Source organism: Phalacrocorax carbo, chromosome 27, assembly GCF_963921805.1.
Source record: "Phalacrocorax carbo chromosome 27, bPhaCar2.1, whole genome shotgun sequence".
NCBI classification, from domain to species: domain Eukaryota; kingdom Metazoa; phylum Chordata; class Aves; order Suliformes; family Phalacrocoracidae; genus Phalacrocorax; species Phalacrocorax carbo.
Window position 1 is genome coordinate 2,126,666 of NC_087539.1, and position 20,377 is coordinate 2,147,042.

Genomic DNA, 20,377 nt, shown 5'->3' on the forward strand with positions numbered 1-20,377 from the left:
ACACACGTGCACACGCCCTGCACACGCATGTGCGGACACACACACGTGATCACGCAGACCTCAGTGATGCACACGCCTGTGCGCACACACACCTGGGCACGCACACGTGTCACGCGTGTAGGCAGACGTGTACACACACGTGCACACACGCACCCCCTCCCACACATGTGTGCCCCCTCCCCGGCCCCACGCACGCCCACGCACCCCTGTGTCCCCTCCCCAGTCCCACGACCCCCCCCGCCCCCTCCCCGGCCCCACGAACCCCCCCGCCCCCCCACGTCCCCCCCCGGCCCCACGCCCCCCCCCGCCCCCTCCCCGGCCCCCCGCCCCCCCCCGCCCCCCCTCCGGTCCCACGCCCCCCCCCAACCCCCTGCTTGAGCCCCCACGAAGTTGCGCCTCGCAGCCGCCAGGGGGCGCGACGCGCGGCCCCGCCCCCTCCCTCCCTCCAGACCCCGCCCCCGCGCCCCGCAGCCCCCGGTCCCGCCTCCTCCCGGCCCGCAGGCGGCGCCGCCGGGCGTGCGGACGCTCTGGGCGATGACACCGACCTCCCTCTCAGTGGTGCTTCCGGGCGCGCCTGCGCACTCCGTGCCTCCGCGACCTGCCCGCTGCCGGTTCGCCAGGTGAGCGGCGGCGGGCCGGGGCGTGAGGGGGGGCATCCCCGGGGGGGAGAGACCCCCCTCGGTGGGGACAAGAGGAGGGGGGTTAGAGACCCCCTCATGGTGGGGGAGTGGGAGAGAGACCCCCTCGGGGGGAGGGGAGGGCGAGAGGTATCCCCTCAGGGGCGGGAGGCCCCCTCAGGAGTGGGGGGCGGGGGGCGGGAACCCCTTCTCAGGGGCGGGGGGCGGCCAAGATAGCCCGCCCCCCCTTTGGGAGGGGACAGAGACGGGCGATCCCTCCCCCACCAAGGAGCTGGTTGGGGTTGGGGCATCTCCCCCTCCCCGAGTTTTGGAGTGACACCCCCACACACAGAGTTTTGGGGTGACGCCCCCGCTGTTTTGGGGTGATATCCCCTCACGCTGCCTTCTGGGGCGATCTCCCTCCTACACTGGGGTTTCACGCTCGGTCCTCTGCAGCCCCCATGTCCCCTGCCAGGTCTGGGGGTCCCCAGGCTGTGACACCCCACCCCCCCCAGAGCTGCCCCATTCTCCATCCACGTCCCCAGAGGCAGAACCGAGGTGGGATCCCCACGGCCCGGCCTGTCTTATGGGGACCAGGGGCCTCATGAAGTCCTGTTGGCCCCCAGGGGTGTGACATCCCCCAGGACACTGGAGCAACTCCAGGACCCCAAAATCGCTGGGCCCCAGACTGCCACCGTGGTGGCACTCAGCCAGGAGCTGTCACCTGGGTGACAAAAGCACATCCTCTGCCACCATCCCTGCATGGCTCAGACCTCCTGTGTGTCCCCAAGTCCCCTGCCTGTCCTGCAGGTCACCTCGCATCTGTGAGGCCAGATCCCGCGTGCTGCGGCTCCTCACGCCCCGGTGTCTGTGTGTCTCTTCTAGCCGTGTCCCACCCGTGTGTCCCTCCGTCCCTCACCATGTACGCCTGTGCAAAGTTTGTCTCCGCTCCTGCACTAGTGAGTAGTGACAAACCCCTCCTTCGTCTTCCACGTCCCCTCTGTGGGATGAGGGTGTGGGGCGGGTAACGCATGCCCCCTTGGGGACAAGGGGAGAGGTTTGAGGACACTTGGAGATTTAGAGCTGTCCTGGACCGCACTGAAGGTGAGCAGAGCCCTGAGCGCTCAACTGCTCTGGTTAAAGATCATTTGCCATCCCTTGATGGTTACTAATTACCCACATGGAGGTGGATACAGCGCTGCCTTTGGCTGGGTGCCGGTCCCAGTGGCATGGAGGATCTATACCCTGATCTCTGCGGCTATGGGGTGCTTGTAGCAGGGCCACGTGGAGCCTGGGAGCTCCACTTCGGTGCTGGGTGCTGGCACAGGCTCTCCCAGTTGGGTGCTGCTGGCTCATGGGGTGCCCCAAGGGGCCGAGCAGGTTTGGGGAGTACCAGAGGTGGCAGCAGTGGCCTCAGGGGACCCTCAGGTGGAGTTTTGCTGCCCTGGGGGTGTGTGGGGTGGGGCACCTTCTCCCAGTCTGAGGGTGCTGTGCTTTGCAGGTGAGGAGGAGCTCGCGGGTGCTGTGCCAGCCCCTCTCTGCCTCCGTGCTGAGCAGCCCTGAGGCCCGGACGGAGCAGGTAACGTGCCTAGCTCGGACTGGGGGGGGTATAGGGGGGCAGTGGGGTGCTGAGCACCGGCCTGGGAGGGGCACAGTGAAGCAACTGTGCGCCCCATCCACTCTGGGGCTCCCCGAGAGGCTTCAGGGAGCTCAAAAGGGGGGAACTAAGGCCTGAGGTTCCCCCTTCCCACCCATTTGCCCACCCTCCTGTCCCCCAGGTGCGGCCGGGCACCCACCGGGCCATCCAGACGAGCGCGGCCCACCGGGACATCGACACCGCCGCAAAGTTCATTGGTGCCGGTGCTGCCACCGTGGGGGTGGCTGGCTCCGGCGCCGGCATCGGCACCGTTTTTGGCAGCCTCATCATCGGCTACGCCAGGTCAGGGTGGGACACTGAGGGGATGGAAATGGGGGGGTTGGGGGCCAACCCCAGCCCATGCTGACCGACCTCTCCTGTCCCCACAGGAACCCCTCGCTCAAACAGCAGCTTTTCTCCTATGCCATCTTGGGCTTCGCCCTCTCCGAGGCCATGGGGCTCTTCTGCCTCATGGTAGCCTTCCTCATCCTCTTCGCCATGTGACGGAGCCAGTGGCAGTGATGGTGACGGAGCCAGCACCCCGCTGTTCCCGTTCCCCAACCCCATCATGGGTGGGAGAGGAATAAATACGGTTTGATAACGGGGTCTTGGCTCCTCGTGTCTCCTTGGTGGCCCCGTCTTGTGTCACTTGCCTACGGCTGCCACTGGGGCATGGCACTTCCCCCCCCCCAGGAGGTGGCAGTGTCCCCACAGGGGACACCAGGTGCCTGGGGCTGAGCCCTGCTGTCACCCTGAGCCCTCAGCCAAGTCCCCAAGGGGACAAGGATATGGCTGATCCCTGGGGACAGCCAGGAGCCCTGGGGACTGCAGCGAGGGCCGACACCTCCAGCTGTCCCTGCCCAGGGATGTCACCCCCTTGGGGACACCTCAGCCAGGACCTGCTGCCTGGCAGCCCCAGGAGCCGGGGTTTGGGGTGCTCGTGGGTGTTGGGGTGCAGGCATCAGGCGTGTCCTGGGCTCAGGTGTGTCCCGGTGTTGGTGTGTCCCTGTCTCGGTGTCCCCGCAGGATGGAGGTCCCCCTGGGCGGCCTCGCTGTCCCCCCGGAGGCCTTCCTCTCGTTGGCCGCCCCCGAGGAGGCGTGGTCAACCCCGCCCCTCCACGGCGGGACCCCGCCCCCGAAGCCCCCCATTGGCCCCGGCGCCGTTACCTCCCCTCAGGTCTCGCGAGATTCTCGCGCGTGGGGAAGGGGGGCGGGGGGGGCGGCTCGCGGAGGGGAGGCGGGAGCCCCAGCGCGAGAGGCAGCCAGCGCGAGGCCCCGGCGGTGGCGGTGCGGCCCGGCCTGGCCCGGCCCTCCCTCAGGTAACGGGCTGCGCCCGGGCTCGGCGGGCCGCGGGGCTGCCCAGGGGCGGGGGAGGCGGTGAGAGAGGCGGCGGGGCAGCCCCCGGGGGGCCACGGGGAGCACTGGCCGGCCCCTCCCCCACAACTCTCCCTGACTTTTCGTGAGGCAGCCGCTGTACTCCCCCCCGCCCCTTCGTTGATTGACGACGCCCTCCGGCCAATCGGCTCGCCGCCAGGTCCGGAGTGGCGGGCGGCGCTGCCAATGGTGGCTTAGGGGGCGCCGCGATGAGGCTAAGCCCCTCCCCGGGTGGGCGGGGCTGCTGGAGGCAGCGAGGGGCCCGGGCGGTGCCTGAGGGGGGGAGCCCGGAGGCCGGGGGGCCGAGGGGGGGGAGACCCGGGAAAATGGGGGGCTTGGGGTGGAGGTACAGGGAGGTCAGTGGGGTACGGGGCATCAGTGTGGGGCGCACGAGGGGTGGGGGTTTGGGGGGGGCCTCTGGGGTGGGGGGTTTGGAGGGGTCCTGGGGAGTAGTGGGGGGCTCAAGGGATGGGTTTCTTGAGGGGGTTTGGAGAGGTTTGCAGATATGGGGGGCTTTAAAGGGAGGGCGGTCTTGCAGTGGGATTCTGGGGGGTGAGCCCTGGAGGGGTACTGGGGAGACTTGAGGGACTGCGGGTGGGGGGCAGTTAAGGGGTGGGGGAGCTTTGGAAGCTGAGAGAGAATTGGGGGGGGGGGGTGGCTTTGGAGGCTGTAGATAAGGAAGAGCCTTCGGTGTGTGGGTCCTGGGGATCCTGAAGAGATATGGGGTGCTCTGGGCAATGGCAGATGTGGGGACCTCAGGGCTTAGAGGGGATTCTGAGGGGGACCCCCTGAGGTGCAGGTGCTGGGGGAACCCCTTAAACTGGGACTCTGCCCTCCTCTAGGTGAAGAGGGGTTTGGGCTCAGTGTGACGGCTCATGACTCATTTTGGGGCAGCTGGGGAGGATCCAGGCCTACGTGCGGGGGGCTCCCAGTGGCAGGCAGGTGCGGAAAGGATGCAGAGAGGTTGTGGGTGCCCATGGGCATGAGGTGGGGAGCAGGGTGAGGGCTGGTGAGTGGCTGTGGGTCTGCAGGGTGTTGGAAGGTGGGGGGCTCTCAGCCCCATCCCACCCCATGCAGTCCCAGGGGGATTAGTGATTCCCACAGCACTGAGTGAAGGAAGACACACAGAGAGCAGAAATCAGAGAACTGAGTAGTTTCTTTTAAAGTCTGAAACAGTGGATAATTCTCACTGGGGGACTTTGAGAGCTCAAGCTTTTGAGAGCTTGTTGAAGGGGTGAGGTTTCTCCAGGTGCTTGCTTATCTGCTGCTGGTGCTGTGAAATCTGTGGCCTCTCAGTAGCTCTGACTTTGCAAGCACAACCCGGTTCAGGTCTCAAAGCTGTTCTGTTCCTACCGCCAGAACCGTTGGTATGGAGTCCCTCAACCTTACTAAGGCAAAGAGATCAGCTGGTTCAGGTGTGAGATGAAATGCGTGCAACAACAAAAACTCCTTGTTCTGCTCAGCTTTCCCCATTTTGCTCTTTCTGCCTCTTTCTTTGTTGCCTCTTCTTCACCGGGTCCCATCGTTATCTTTCTTCATGAAGTTATCACTTCTTTTCCTGCTCAGGTCTCTCTAAAGACCAACATTTCAATTTAATGTTCAGGAGTACAACATAAAAGTGTTGTTAATCCTTTGGTGGACTTCCCACTTTATTTTGCCTCACTTGTTGGTCAGGGACTTTCTTCCATCAGCAGTGTCGAAGGGCACGTTCTGAAAGGGGTTGTCTAGTTCTTTGCAAACTGCTTTAAAAATAGTTGTCACTAAAATGCAGTCATTTCTGGAGAGGAATTCAGCAGCAGTTCTGAACCACTGGCTTTGTTGGACAGTTTTTTTGGATTGGGGTTTTCTCAGCGGAGACTAAGAATAACTTCACTGTTTGAATGTGGAGAAGAAGTTCGTGGGAGGTGGATTCAACAGCCAGATTCCCGTTTGGAAAACGAGCAGGGTTAAACATCCTTGCTCCTTGTTTCCTTAAAGCGAGGGATCATATTCACCCTCTGTGACATGAGGGGGGTAATTACCGTTGCCAACTGTAATCACTTTGCGGGCTGGAGAGTGCTGGAGTGCTTGTTTGCTCTTAGTGTTAAAAACAAACAAACAAAAAAAAGGAGTGGGTTCAGCTGGTGGAAGCAGCTAGTCAGCGATCGACCTGCGAGGTTTGTAATGATCACCTGTGGCTGGGATGGTCTTTTCTCAGCAGAGTGTTTATTTCTGGTCCTAGAAGGTGGTTGGGAATTGAGAAGTGGGAGGCTATTTTAGTATCCGATAGACCTCACTGCTTTGAGAACTTTAATGCAGCTGTGGATTTCCTTAATTGCGTGCCAATCCTTTGGTTATACCTAATTGTAGTATGTTAAACACTTCCTCTCCCTTTTGGCACTTGCCTGTCAACTAACTGTAAAAAATTATCTTGTCCACCTTACTTACAGCTTAGCCCAACTAGGCGTCTAGTTATTTTAATCTTTCCTTGTAAATCAATCCCTACAGCTGCTTAACTATATTTTCCCGAATGCCTTCCGATTTGCCAATATCCTCCTGATACCAAAGAGCTTGGACTCGACCGTGGCTTGCATCAGCGTGCTGGAGATCGGGACTTTCCCTCCTTGTGTCTGTTCAGATTATAAGAAGGAAAAGCTTTACGCAAACTTTGTGAATGTGTTAAACCTTCCACTTGCAATTTGTCTTTTACTGTAACTTCACTTCCCCCTGTTGAAGGGTATTTCTAACATTAATTTCTACTTATTCTTGCTCATATTTCTATTTTCTCAAGGTTCCTTATTTTCCAGTCATCTCCAGCGTTTCCCACCGTATGTATTTAGCGCTCTGATTTTTTTTCTTCCTCTGTGTAATTCATGAAGATGTCAGGTGAAAATTGCCTTGCTGAGTCCACTGTTAGACCCTCAGCCCACCTTGGTAGGTTGCAAGTGTTGTTACCCTTTTTCAGCTGGTTGATGGGACTGTGGTTAGTCTGAGTTCACTTGGAAAGCGCCATACGGTGCGTGTGGCAGGACTATGATGGTGATGGCTTAGATGGGCAGTGTAGGAAGATGGCAAAAATAAAAGGACATGGCTTAAAAAAAAATTCAAACTTCTTGTTAATGTCTTTATTCCCATCTCCTCCAAAACCCCTCAGAGCTCAGCTGGAGGCGACGCTGACTGTGGAGGATGTTCTCAGGATGGCTAAAAGGGGGTTTGCGGATGTGGTGTGGGGCAGGCAGGAAATTTCCCTTACCCGTTTTGAAAGATGGAGAAGTTCGAGAGAGGAAGCGCGAGTGGATGGGTGTGAGAGGATGGTTGTGGGGAAGAAACCGAATCCTCCTTCCATCTTCCTCCTTGAACACGCAGGAACCTGACTGCAAGGTCCACCAGTTTCACCTGATAAAGCAGCCAGGAGGAACTGGAGCTTTCCTGAGGGTGCGTGGAGGGGATTGGGGCAACCAGGACACGTCCTCACCCAGAGCTAGTCGCTACCTCTTTGTGGTGGAAATGTATCTAAAATGGCTTAGTAAAATACACTCAGCTTCTGGCAGGCCTTGTGGTGCACGTGTTGTTTTTTGCAGCATGTGTTAGAGGATCTCTGGGTTGGATTTTGTTTTGGACTCATTTTCTGCTGTATCACATGTGATGCTTTTTCACGTTCTGTTTGGTTTTATTTATTCTTCTGACTTTCTTGGAGCCTTTTTTTGTTCATCTTTTTTTTTTTAATATTCCTAGTGCCGAGAATGGAGGCCGGATTTCCAAAACTGCTCTTCCCTCCGTCGTTTAGCACCCAGCTACAATGCATTTTGAGAGGGCTTTGCAGTGCTGGGAGAAAATGCTTTTTTGTAACAGACCTTCAGGATTGAGGACCTGCTGCTTCCTGTAACTTCATGTTTATTAAGATCCCCCCCCCCCCCTTTAAAAGTAATCCTGGTTCTTGGTTTTGGTTTCAAGGAACTTGTAATACAATGGGTGAATGCTGAGTAGTGTAGGCTGAGCAGAGATGTAAGCGAGGGGACTGGGCTTCCTGGGGGAGCCAGAAGTGGTTTCTGTTTGGTGTAGAGGTGCGTAGGAAGCTGCCTATAGAGACTAAAACAAAAGCACATTTATAGCCTTGCTTCCTTTTGAATATAAAGCTGAGGTTTTAATAAGCCGCATAATGCTCAGCCTTGACATGGCAATATTTGTCACATCTTTTTGTCTGGCTGATGAATTCCTACGTCATATCACTCGAAGTCCTCAGCAAATCTCTTAATTCTGTTCCTTCTCCGCTTCTTTGCATCGCTTTGCCCAGATCCGAAAAGTTAAGGCTTCACCTGCGCGCAGCGGTGCTCTGCCGGCAGAAGCGGTGGGAGCAGGGGGTTGAGGCTGGCCGAGCTGTATCTGGAAGCAGGTCTGTGGCCTCAGCTCTCCTCCAAGCGATGCGCACGCAGGTGGGTGAGCAGCGAGACGGGGCGACGGAGAGCACGCACGTTGGAGGACACCAGATTTCCTGACTTAGAGCCCTTGGTAGTGGTGGTACCCACAGAGGTTCCTCTCCAAGCTGCTGGTTGATGTTCGTGCATTCGGGTTTGTTCTCCCTCTTTAGAGTTGGTATTTACAACGTGTTTTGCTGCAATTAGTCTTGGCTCGTGGGAGTTTGGCTTAATTGCTTCTCTGAAGTTCAATTTCATAATCTTCCAAGAGCTCCTTGCCCTTTTTTTTTCTCTTTTCCACCTCCCTGATACACCTGGTGGGGCACGTGCTGATGCAGGAGTCAGCTGTGCAGTAACCCTTGTATAGCACACGCTCTGTTTTAATGCATGCCAAAGCTTGACGCTTGTTTTTGAACCACGATAAATTCAGTGCCTTAACAGTTTCCAACACGGTGTGGTTTTGCAGAAGCTAAACCTAATTTTAATGCTGGCTAATTATTTAGTGGAGCGGGATTTTTGCATTGCGCCTCTTTCCTCTAAGCCCTTGGCGCGCTTCGCTGGGGTGGCGGTGAGAGGCCGAGCTGGCTGGGGTGAATTTTCCTACCTCCCCATCTCCCTTCTGCTGCTGTACATGAGCAGGGGCTGCTGTCCTGTATCGGGAGAAGCGCAGAGCTGAGCTCCCGCCTGCGAGCAGCCATTTACTGAAGTTTCCCAACAAAAGCAACGGGTTTGGCTCCTGGGGCGCAGCGCAGGGATCACGAACGGCGCTGCCGCTCTCGTCGCGGGAGCGAGCCAGCCCTCGGAGTGCCTGCAGCCGTCTGGAATGCCGCTCTGCTGTCCCACCCTTGCGCGAGAGAATGAAGTGGTGGTGGAGACGCGGTGCCAGCCGTTGCAAGCTGGTTCATGAATAAACAAAGCTCCTCTGCCAGCTACGGGCCGTGCTACCCACTGGGGGCATTTCTCTGGGCACGCTCTGCAGAGCTAGTCTTGCTTCTGAGCTCTCTTTGTGTGGCACAGCTACCAAATAAATCCTAAAAGAAGAGCTGTACGAAGACATTTTCTTCCCCTTCTCCTGAAAAAAAAAATAAAAAGATGTTTGAACTCCTCTAGTATGAAATGCATGTTGTGCCTGGAGTTCAGAAGTGTGTAAAGCTGCAAAGTTCGCCACTTCCCTGCCTTTTGGGGATGTGCTGCCACGCTTGCAGTACTGCCTTTAGCAGAGCTCTTGCACAGCTTGCCTGTTTCTTTTTGTGCTTATGGAGAATGTTTTCGGCCCTGGCTGGCAGAGACCTTGTTCTGAATACCATTGTTACCATTTAAAATAATAATAAAAAAGCAGTCTTTTACAGGCTTCAGTGTATTAAGGACTTGGCTCGATGTGGACTTGGCAGTGGTAGGGAATAAGCAATGCCCAAATGAGTGTATTTATACCTGTGTAACTAACCGTACCAAGCTGTCTTCTACCCTTTAACTGTTTCCAAAGTGAGTAAACCAGACTTGGAGCAGAACGTGGCTTTTGGATTTTCTGCCAAAAAGCTCTCGTTGGTGCTGAGTCTGCTGAGATGAAGGGAACAAATCTTCAAATCGCTAAGCAGTTGATGCCTGCAATTATTTAAAATAGCTGGTGTTTAAAATAGACTTGTTTCTAGAGGTACAGCTGGTCGTGTCCACGGCTGAAGGTGCTGGAAATCCTTAGAAGTTTCAAAAGTGAGGTCGAACTGCTGCCGGTGAAGCTGAAGTAGGTTGCGTGTGGGCAGGGGAAGCTTTGGCAGTTAATCTCACAGTGAAATGTAGTTTTCTTCTACTTCGTGCTGTTCTCATTGCAGCAGGAGCTGAAGGTAGGCTTGGCAGCCGTTCACGGGCCATTCTTTTGCTGTTCCTGCGGTAGGAATATTCCCTTTTTTTTTTTTGAGTGTTGGTAAAATAGAGCCGGAGGAGGAGGAGCAGCAGCAGAGGGAGATGAGATCCAAAGGCAGATTGTCACCGGGGTGACAGCAGTTGGGTGCCAGGTCTCCTGGCATTAACTGTTGGGTCCTGAAAATGCAAAGGCCGAGACTTAGCTGAGCATCCCGCAGCGCAGGGTAGATTTACTGTATGAAAACGGAACTGACGAAGTTTATCTACAACCTTAATTGGGTTAGAAGTCTTTATATGGCAGAGTGCGCTGTTACAAACCTGGAGAGTTTATATAAGAGCGAGCATTGCTCATCGTCCAGATCCTTGCTCTGACGGAGCCATGTGCAAAGCCAACGTGACAAAATGTGACTTTTTTTGAACATAATCATGAGTGTGTTGGCAGCGTTTTAACGAGCAAGTTCGTTTTCTGGTGGAGGTGATAAGCTTCCTGAGGGATGCTCGCTCCTCTTCATGTGGATGTTTTTCATCCTTCTACCCCCATGCTGCCTTTCCTTTCTTTTTGGAAAGCTCTCTAGTTTTAACACATATAGAGCACCCATTTGTATGATCCACGTTTAGGGCGCTGTATCCTTCATCTATGCAAGATTTCACATTTTGAATTATGTAAACTATAGATAGGAAATCATTGCTTTGTTCCCTGCTAAAACGCAATCATTCCAAAGGCAGAATGCTGTTCTAGTTAAACAACTCACAATAATGTACCAGATTTCTAGACATTGCTTGTATTTGGAATATTTCTTGCTCCCCTCTGATTTTAGGGCTCACATATCAAATAATGATGCCATAAAATGTGTGTGCCTTCGAATGCTAAATAAATAAAAATGCCCACATGTGATGTAAATAATAACAGGTGGGACAAAATATTTTTACTTTATGACCATGCGTACATGCAAGAGCGTCGTGCCTTTCTGTCCCCTGTCCCGCTGGTGCTGTTTCAGTTATTTTAATTCATTGACGAGAGTTTTATCCGTAGGTAGTCGCTTACATAAGAGCCTCTCCTGTTCTTAACTCCGTGCAGCCTTGACTTTGATCTTCCTTTAAAACTCTTCATGTACCGTTGTGGGGAAAATATGTTCAAGCTTGACTCGGGCTCTTACGTCCCATTTTCAGCAGGTTTTTTCCTCACTTTCATTGAAACAAGGGCTCTTAAGCGGCTAAATAATTTCAGGAAATGGGACTCTAGTTTCTAGGTCACTTAGGCATTTCCTAGGTAAAATAATGCATCCTCTAAGGCTTGTCATGGCTTTCTTATAATTATCTCTACTCAGTAAGAAACAGTGGGTCTCTTAGGTTTTTCCTCCCTTTCTTAAACTTGAATTATTTCTCTCTCCTGTAGTAGATCTCTTGCAATATGTTGTCCCTGCTGTGAAGAAGTATATAGCCGAAGATGTATCACCGCTAATGAAGAAGCGCAAGGCGACCCGAGAGCTCTAATGCCAAGATCTGGAGGCTGCCTGCGTGCGTCTTGGAGTCTGCCTTGTAGCGTGTCTCTTCACTCAGTGTGCTGTTGTGCTACAAATCCAAGCCTGCTGGAAGCAACGCCAGAGAAATTTCCTATCTGGTGATCTCTGCTTAGAGCCTCTCTTTCTGTGAGCTGCAAGGGTTTGCTCGATTGTGGTGTGAAGGAGGAAAGAAAGGCGTTTTGCTTGAAATTGTGGGGACGGTTCGTGCCGTGTTGCTCTGGCTAGAGGGGTGTACAGGTGTGGTCTTGCCTGTTGTCGCTCTGGGTTCATGCTTAGGTCGTCACCTTGCTCCTGGTGGCAGGCGTACCTCTGGGTCTAGCCAAAGGCATGGGGTCTGCTCCGATCTTGGAGGTGACAGCAACGGTGGCAATTAAGTGGAGGCTTGTCTGACCTCAGTGGAGAGGCTCGGGGATGTCCATGAAGCTCCTTCTGTTTTGGAGGAGGTTCTGGAGCAACCAGTTGATGATAAACCTGGGACCTTGCTGCTCTTTGCAGCGTTGAGGCGGGATGCTGTATCTGATGAGGGCTGGCTAGGTGCTCCCATCAAATACCCGATCTAGGTGCTGCCAGTGAGTCCTGCTCTGTCTGCTGTCGGCGTCTTGCAGTTTGTGTCCCTTGTGCCTTGGTGTAGATACCTTAGGGACATCCTGTAGAGTCCATCTTTCCTCCAGAAACTGGGAGTGGAAGCACAACTTTGGCATATGAGTAACTGGATGATGATTTAAGATGGTCTTTCTCCATCTTCTTGCCTGGGGAAGTTGCTGACTTGCTCGTTTATGTTGGATTTTGTCTCATGTTCATCAAAGGCTTCAAAACCCTTTGGACAGATGCCTTTTCGTATTAGAAATCTGATACTTGGCACCTAACTAGAGAAACCTTGCCTGCATTAAAGCATGTTTTGCCAAGCTACGACTGCTTCGGTGATGTTTGGCAAGGATTAGTTAAAGTAGGTATTTGAAGAGCAGCAGCTACTTCTTTGTCAGGAATCTGACTATGAAAGGAGGAGCAGGAGGATGCGTGTTGCTAGTGCGATGAAATCTGACCTCCTTGCACCTCGAAAACACCGAACCCAAGAAGTGCTCACAAGGCATCTGCACACCGGTGTCCCTCAGCTCGATGTTAGAGAGCAGAAGGACCTCCTGAAGACGGTTCCAGATCACTCGAGCTTCTTGTGGTTTGTCTCGCTTGCTTTTTTCATCATGGTGTTCTACGTAGATTAAAAAAACCAAACCAGTGTTCTTCCCTTTGTACTGCCTGTTGTGCGCGGGCAGCCCCGTGGCTTGGCTGGGCCCCAGACGCGCTGAGATGACACGAGACTTTCTCTAACACCTTGCTCCGAAGTCGGAGGCCAGGCCAGATCTGATCTGGAGGCCGGCCAGCGCGAGCAGGCTCTTGGACAAAGGAGCTTCTATCACAGTTTTTATCCTGCCAGACCCTAATGTGGAGGCAACATTAACAAATTACACTTTTTGTTATGGTAACGGTAAACTTGTTACTGTTTTATGTAAGAGGGTTATAAACAGCGTAAGTTGTGTAGTTGGGAGAACTGGTGGAAGCTGTGCTGGGAGAAGCCGCCTGGCTGCCAGGAGCTCTCAGCCGAGCAGGTTTGTTGCTCTAACTGCAGGGGAAAAGCTTTTCTGGTTCCAGCTAAGTCTCCTGTGGCAGATGTGCTGGTCTGGGGCCTGTGTTACTCCTTTTGCTGGCATTTGTTTTACGTTTGGCAGGACACTGACAATGCCTCCCTATCCCATAGCTCATGCATTGAGAGGAGGAGAGCGACTCTTGTTCATGGTTGTTGCTTCATGTCAGGTTTGACCCTTTTCCCAAAGCACGTGAAAATACTCTTTGCAGCCAGACTGTTAATTTGCTCCTGCGTGAGCTGAGGAGAGACGCTTTTTAAGTCACTTTAGGGCCAAATGCTATGCCTCGTAGGAAAGGTTGTTCTTCTGATAGCAGCAACTGCAGCTCACTGGGGTGGTGAAGCGCCAGGGCTGTTTTAAGGCACTTGCAAGCAAGGAGCGAGGGTGTAGTGCATCTCTGGTGCTCTCAAGACTGTTTGGGGATGCTCTTGTGCACAGGGGATCCTCTACAAGCCTGAGAGCAGACCTGAACACCCAGAAAAGTACAGTCAGACGGTAAGTGGTTGCACTTTGCTTTCGCCCTGTGCTGTAGGTTAACTCGTAATGACTTGTTAAATACTGAATGTCTGTTGGAGATTTACTTCAAGCGAGTTCCTTGCCAATATTCCAGTTTATACAGTTGGGTTTGCTTTATCAAGCTTATAAAGCATAAGGGTGTTATGCCTCTAAAGCAGGTTTTATAGCATCGGCTTTTGGCCTTCTTTCCCAGATGACAATTTTAAGCTCTCTTGTAGCTTTTGAGTTACAAAGCAAACATTCTCACTCCTTCCCTCGCACCCCAAAATAACTTTAAGGTCAGAGCCTGGGACTAACAGCAGCCTGCGCATTTTCACTAAGCTCGCTGGTGGCCTCTCCCTGTAAAACTTAAAATCTTGCGCAGTGTCTTTGGGTGTATAATAGCTGGCGATAAATAGTCAGAGATCTGGGCGAACAAAGGTGCAGAATAAGCTCTGTTCCCAAGTCCCTGCAGGCACCCAATTCAGTCTGACAGTCAGCGGTCATTCACCAGCGGAAATTAGGTGCCAAATTGACTTTACAGAGCACCTAAAAGTAAGTTGGGCACCTCGCCCTTTGTCTTGTGGAGCTAACCCTGCGACAAGGAAGCCTAAATGTTAAAGGGGCTTGTTTTTTTGGGGTTGTTTTTAAGGAAGAACTTGACCTATTTGTTTTTACCCCACTTCACGATGGATTATGGTGCTCTGAATCATCACCACAGTGTTGTACTCTGGGGTGGCGTGGGGCATGCTGATGCTGAAACCCAGCCAAGTGCTGTGGAAGGACTGGCTTCCCCTCCACGCATTTTCTGGGTGCAGCTGCCTCTGTGACCCTGCTGATCGCAACCCAGGCAGAGCGCTGTGTGCTGAAAATTCGTTTGGATGGTCAGGAAGCTCGAGGCAGAGAGCTGTTAATGACTGCACTTAGAAAAATAATAAAGAGCCTTTCCTGGAACGGTCTCAAAGCAACATGTTTCCTTCCTTGCATTTTAGTAGGAAATCTCTTACTATTTTTGAGAGCTTGGGGCAGTGCCTTAAGCTTCCTTCTCTTTTGGCTAGTGGAGTAGAAATGGCCCTCTTAGTCTGACTTTCTTTCCCTCGTACTTACCAAAAAGCAGTTTGGTTTTTGATTGCAACCAACCTCTCTTCCAGTTCCAGCTCCCAGTGGCAATTACAGATTCTGCCTGGAGTCTGCCTGTGATCTTGTATATTCTCCTGTAGTAAGATGTACGCTGCAGCACAGATTCTGTGCAGCCATCTATAATAATCTAGTTTATTGTGGTTTTATCTCTTCTTCCCAGTAGCAGTGTACTGCCTGTCCTTGGGGCTTGGTCTAGTGTCTTGAGCACTATTTGTGTTTGAATAGGCTTGTTTGTATCGCGGCTCTGGTTGTTAATGCTCTTGGCATGGCTCCCAGGTCTCAAGGAAGTTACCCAAATTGATCTGGGATGGTCTTGCGACTCATTAGTCTCTGAGAATTAATCCCATGTAGCTCAGTCTCATAAAAAGTTAACTCCTAGCTCTGTTTTACCTTTTGCATTAAACTGGCATGCCAAAAGTAGAAGAGAAGTGAGGAGCACAGTGACTTGATCAAGGAGAAAACAAGCTTCACCTGCCGTAGGTGTAGTAGTACCAAGGTCGTACCTCGCAATAATCCCAGGTGACGATGCCTTCTGTGGGAAGACTGCTTTCTCTTTTTTTTGTGGAAATATGGGGATTATTAAAAGAACACCATTTTTGATCCAATTCCGCCATTGTTCCTGCTGTCAGCTAAGTTACTGTAATTTTCCTATGAAAATCACAGCCCTCCCTGGATCCTCCACCATTGAGAACTCTCTGCCCTATTTAATAGCCTGGGACAATTGCAAACAGGTTTTCTCTATTGCCTGTTGGTAGAAAGACATCTTACCTTTAGCTGCACCTTTGCTTGGACTTGCTCCTGCATGCCTGAGGCTGGTGTCTGTGATGGGTTTTATGTCTGACTGTGAAAGGTGCTTTTTCATTTTGGAGAGTAAAACAGTTATAATCTCTGTGCCAGGACGTGTCCTGCAGTGATACAGGCTGGGGCAGTTGCACTGAATCATCTGGATATCCTCTTTATGCTTGCAGATGGCATCGCCCGTGTCAGATGAACCCCCTCATCCCAGAGCCCCTGGTAAGAGCCTTTTTGGGGCGCTGGGTGCTGCAGTCACCACGCTGTCAGCACTGATCCTGACACCGAGGCAGCAACACAGTTCTCCTGTGTGATTTGTCTGCTTTTCCTCGCCACCTCTCCTCGTAACTCTTGGCCGACTCTTAAAACTGAGGCTGAAATTCCCTAAATTGTCCCTTTTCGCAGTGCAGCGCTCAAGCAATTGTTTGTTCTTTTGGTGGCTGCAAATCTGAGGGGTGAGAGCGCGAGGGAAGGCTGAAGCCTTTTACTGGAATCTGAAAAATAACCGTAGATAAACTCATGCACAGACAGAATATGGAGCGAGGGAGGCTTGATCGTACCTGCAGGCGTCCGTTCATCTCTTGGAAACTAACAGCCCTTTTGTTTCTGCACCGCACCTTTCACTGACAACCTTTACTTACAGTCGGTTCCCTGGGCGCGTCCTTTCTCTTGATGTCCCTATCTCTAGCAATTTTCTTTATTCTAACTCATTTTGCAGCTCATTCTTAGCTCAGGTCTTCCCAGGCAAGTAAATCTTAGCAGGCAGAGACTTCTGTCAGCAGAGCGTGCAGTTTGCTTTTGTTTTCTGTTCTACTTTAAGCCTATTTTTAGGAGGTTGCTCTGCAGCTCTTTTGGTTTTGTTTCATGGTTGGTGCAACCTCTAGCTTTAATTTTGTGGTCATATTAATGTAAAGTTTATCCTTATGATTTATGGGAATAAACCATAAATGTGCTTGTACTGGTATCCGAGTAAGCGCGTTCATGCCGGAGAGGGGAGCCGTGCTGGCAAACTCGAAGCAGAACAATTTTTGCGCACGCCCAAGTGTTCACTGGGATCTGAAGTATTTCAGCTTGTCTTGCAAGGCACAGATGCAAGAGTGTTGGGCACAAGCATTCCTGCAATAACAATAGTCACGTGCAAGTACAACAATAGAGCCTTATTTTTAGAGCATTTTTCATACCAGCTCTATCCCCCAACATTCAGCAGAGTTAATGACCTGGGAGTTTCTTCCATCTTAACACTGAGGTTTTAGGAAAAGGGTTTTTTTGGTGGGAGTTTGAGGTGATTCAGGAGAAAAATAAGAAGTGTTTTCCAGTTGGCGGGAGCTGTGAAGTTGCCAGTGTCGGGTGCGGGAGATGTCGGGCCATCGCTGGATGTAGCATAGGAGGGTAAGAGACCCAGCAGCGTCCTCGGAGGGTACGAGGGGCCAGTTGCTCATGACTTTTGCAAGCCAGAAGAGGCATGACTCAGATTTACAAATCTTGAGACTGCTTCTAGGTCTTGGCTACTTGTCAATAATTCAGCTAGAACAGGGCCCTGAAAGCTTCACGAACACAAAAACCCCCTGACCCTGATTCCTGGGGCAATCGAGTGTACTCACTGCTTAGGGTATGGTGCAGTTGTGGTAATGTGCGGCTGTGGGTAACAATACTTAAAGACAATTAAAAGTCTGACTGTGGCCCTTTCTGTGGCATCAGGCTAATGCTGCCAACCAAAACCATGACTTGTCCTGTGGGTACGGGCATACTTAGGAAACTCTTTTCCTCTGTAAAGCTAAAATAGTGCATTTGAAAGGATACAGAGCGTCTTGGATGACAGGATCCATAAATGCCGAATGTGCTTTTGGAAATGGGTATCGTGCTTCTCGTGTCTCTTCCTACACTGTTTCCAAATGGAAGTTTTTTAAATGGGTTCCATGAGGTGCCAACACGCGTCCTGGGGGAAATCCTTTTCAGGAAGGCTGGTCTTTCATTGCTGTTGTCGATGCATGTAGTATTTCTAATTCCTTTTAAGGGAGTTAAAATATTACCCCTAGGTGTCTGTCTAGACTAGGATAACAAGCTTAGTTTTTTTCTTAATGGGTTAGTTAACATGCTTTGGGACCACTTCGGTTTATGGACTGATATACCAGGGGGAAAGTAGCATATGGGCTGACTTTAATATCTGCAGGAAGAATTAAGCTTCTAGATAAGTGGAAATTTTGACTATTGAGGTAAGCAAAACCAGCTCGTCCCCAGACCAGTGTCTTCACCATAAACAAGAGACCTTGTCGTCATCAAGTTCCTTATCATAAACAGAGGATCTGATGGGTAGCTGCGTTCGTTTGGACGGGACGGGGAGGCTTCAGCTTGCATTGGATACCTGCAGCCTTCTCGCCTCCAGCTCTTGCAGGTACTAGCAGCCTTTTCAGATGGGTAAAATACATATTTAAATTTTAAAGATGACAACATCATCCCGTCTCTGTACAAACCTGGGAATCACTTTTAACCTCTCTGGAACTTCACACCTAGATTGTGGTTTATTGCCAGGTTTGAAATTACATATTTTCTTTGTGTTTGATATACTTGCAAGCTCATGATTGAGAAATTCAGCAGTAATAGTGGGAAAAGGCAGAACTTTCCTATTAGACTGGGGAGAACTGTGTGCAAGAGAGGGAGGGCCTGTGCTGGGGGAAATGAGCTGTCTACTAGAAGACGCACAAGTCCTAGACTGGACCCCTTCCTGCTTCCCAGTCCCAGCAACTAATTTCATAGAATCATAGAATGATTAAGGTTGGATTATCAAGGATCTAGGATCATCAAGTCCAACCGCCAGCCCAACACTACCCTGTCTCCTCAACCATGCTCTGAAGTGCCACATCTACACGGTTTTTGAAATCCCCCCCCAGAGATGGTGACTCCCCCTCCTCTCTGGGCAGCCCGTGCCAGTGCCCGACCACTCTTCTGGTAAAGAAATTTTTCCTACTATCCAACCTAAACCTCCCCTGATGCAGCTTGAGGCCGTTTCCTCTCATCCTATCGCTTGTTACTTGGTAGAAGAGACCAAACCCCACCTCACTACAACCTCCTTCCAGGTAGCTGTAGAGATCAATAAGGTCTCCCCTCAGCCTCCTCTTCTCTTGCTTCCCAGTAGACTTCTGCGAAGAGTCATAGGGAAGAAATGTAGCAAAGCAACTTCCAAAGCACCCATTTGAAAAGCCATGTGGAGTTTTACATCCCTAAAATGGTGGTAGCGGGAGGTTTGTGCATCTCGTCACAAAATTGGCAAAGGCTTATCCAGCTCCGACTGTGGCCTGGCACAGCTCTTTGGGAAGACCCTTCTCTCTTCCCATGGTGCAGCAGGAGGCGCAGCGAACGTCGCGGTGTGTAATCTCCTGTGCTGGCGCTGGTGCTGTGGGCAAAACTCTTCACTTCCATCTGTCTGCCTTCCCTTTGCAGGGACTTGCCTAGATTAGGGGTTCTCACGGCTACCTTGGATTACAGTTGATCCTGTCTACACCAGGCATTGCAAACAGGTTAGTTAAAACATAGTTCTAAATATATTTGTTCTAAGGTAATAGGTATATGTTCCAAAACGTGGAGAAAACCTTCTTCTGTTAGGTTTAAACTCTGAGAGGACAAAACAGTTCAAAAGTGGGAAGTGGTCTCCTCTTCAGCGCAGCTGTATCGAAGCTCATAGTCTCCTAACATCCGTTATAGGGGCAAATTACCACCTTCTTCATCGCTGAGAGCAAGCTCTTGTGCCCGGGTTCAGCCCGTGATAGATTTTTCATTTATAAGCCTCCATGGTTCTAAGGGGATTTTCTGTGGTTTGAGTTCTGCAGGTGCTAATTTGATATTTTGATTTGTTTGAGGGTTTTCTTTTTTAATTCTCTTGACTCTTCACAAGGGAATTCTTCCAGCAAGTTTCAGGTGGGTCTGCTGGCTGAATTATTTATTAAGCAATCTGCAGCATGCTTGGTGTATTGCACACAAAATTGATGTGTCGCCTGCACCACCATGTTCATACTCTTGACTCAGATTTTCCAAAGCCTCAAAGGAAAGTCGATTGTCTCCGATTCTCATCAGACCAATAATCATCTCCAAAACAACATCTTGTAGTTCTTCTGAACTTAATAGAAGCCCTTTGCTATCAGTAAGGCCTGAGGCTGCCCAAAATGCTCTCTTGTTAATGGACATTTAAAGCATGCTGCCTCATAGCGCACACCTCAAAATACTTAACTTTATTACGTATCAGCTGTGACTTGATTACTTTTTCCTTTAAAAAACACATGCCATCCCTCCCAGCTAAGGACCTGAATTAACAAAAGGCTTTGTGCACCGGTTCCTTGCGGAATCAAAACTTTAAATATCTTCATACCCCGCAAATGCAATTCGTGCAGCAGTTGAATAAGTGGAGCCTACATGGGGGTGCATTTAATCTCTAGAGGGTTCGTTTCCTCTAGCTGCAAAGCAGTCGTAAGTGGGTTGCCCCAGATGGCACCGCAAGGCAGTGACGGAGCTGGGAACAGGACTTGGGTGAACATTGCCCTGGGGCTCTGCCTCGCTTCGTTTGCAGAAGAGCACCTCATCTCTCGGATGATATCACACCACATGCCTCCTGTGGCAGCTCGATGCCAGCCCAGCACCCTGACATGCGCTGAACCACTCCAGATAATACTTCTCATTTATCTCCATGCTAGAAGTAGGAAGAGGCGATGTCCCCACCAAATCGCTAACGAGATTAACTTCAGGAAAAAGTTGTCATTGCTCTGTCGGCGCTGACACCCTCGGATAAGCAGTGCTGGAGAAATGGTGGAAGCGTGGCTGTTGTCCTGGCTACGCTCGTCCGGCTTTGGAAACATCCCCTTGCGATGCTGCGGTTGCTTTGGTGAGGAGTTAGTCGCGGCTGAAGGTGGGAATGAGATCC

The 20,377-nt window shown here is 51.6% G+C and overlaps 2 protein-coding genes across 5 annotated transcripts in view; both read left to right on the plus strand.

Moving 5' to 3' along the window:
• The first annotated feature begins 519 nt into the window (after nt 1–519).
• ATP5MC2 (ATP synthase membrane subunit c locus 2) lies at nt 520–2,858 on the plus strand. Its single transcript, XM_064474489.1, is given in 6 exon segments — nt 520–620; nt 1,503–1,527; nt 1,529–1,576; nt 2,119–2,196; nt 2,396–2,556; nt 2,643–2,858. Coding segments are annotated over 6 exon segments (513 nt in total). The 5' UTR covers nt 520–534; the 3' UTR covers nt 2,758–2,858.
• A 488-nt stretch (nt 2,859–3,346) lies between these two features.
• The window catches only part of LOC104050286 (cyclic AMP-dependent transcription factor ATF-7), a 70,186-nt gene continuing 53,155 nt past the window's right edge, over nt 3,347–20,377 (plus strand). The window contains exons 1-2 of one of the 4 annotated variants that reach the window (XM_064474405.1): nt 3,455–3,572; nt 18,907–18,983. The gene's annotated coding sequence lies outside the window, so the exon portion shown is untranslated. Of the gene's footprint in view, nt 3,573–18,906; nt 18,984–20,377 lie in introns of all 4 variants that reach the window. The other 3 variants (XM_064474403.1, XM_064474406.1, XM_064474404.1) reach the window with 3 other exon arrangements.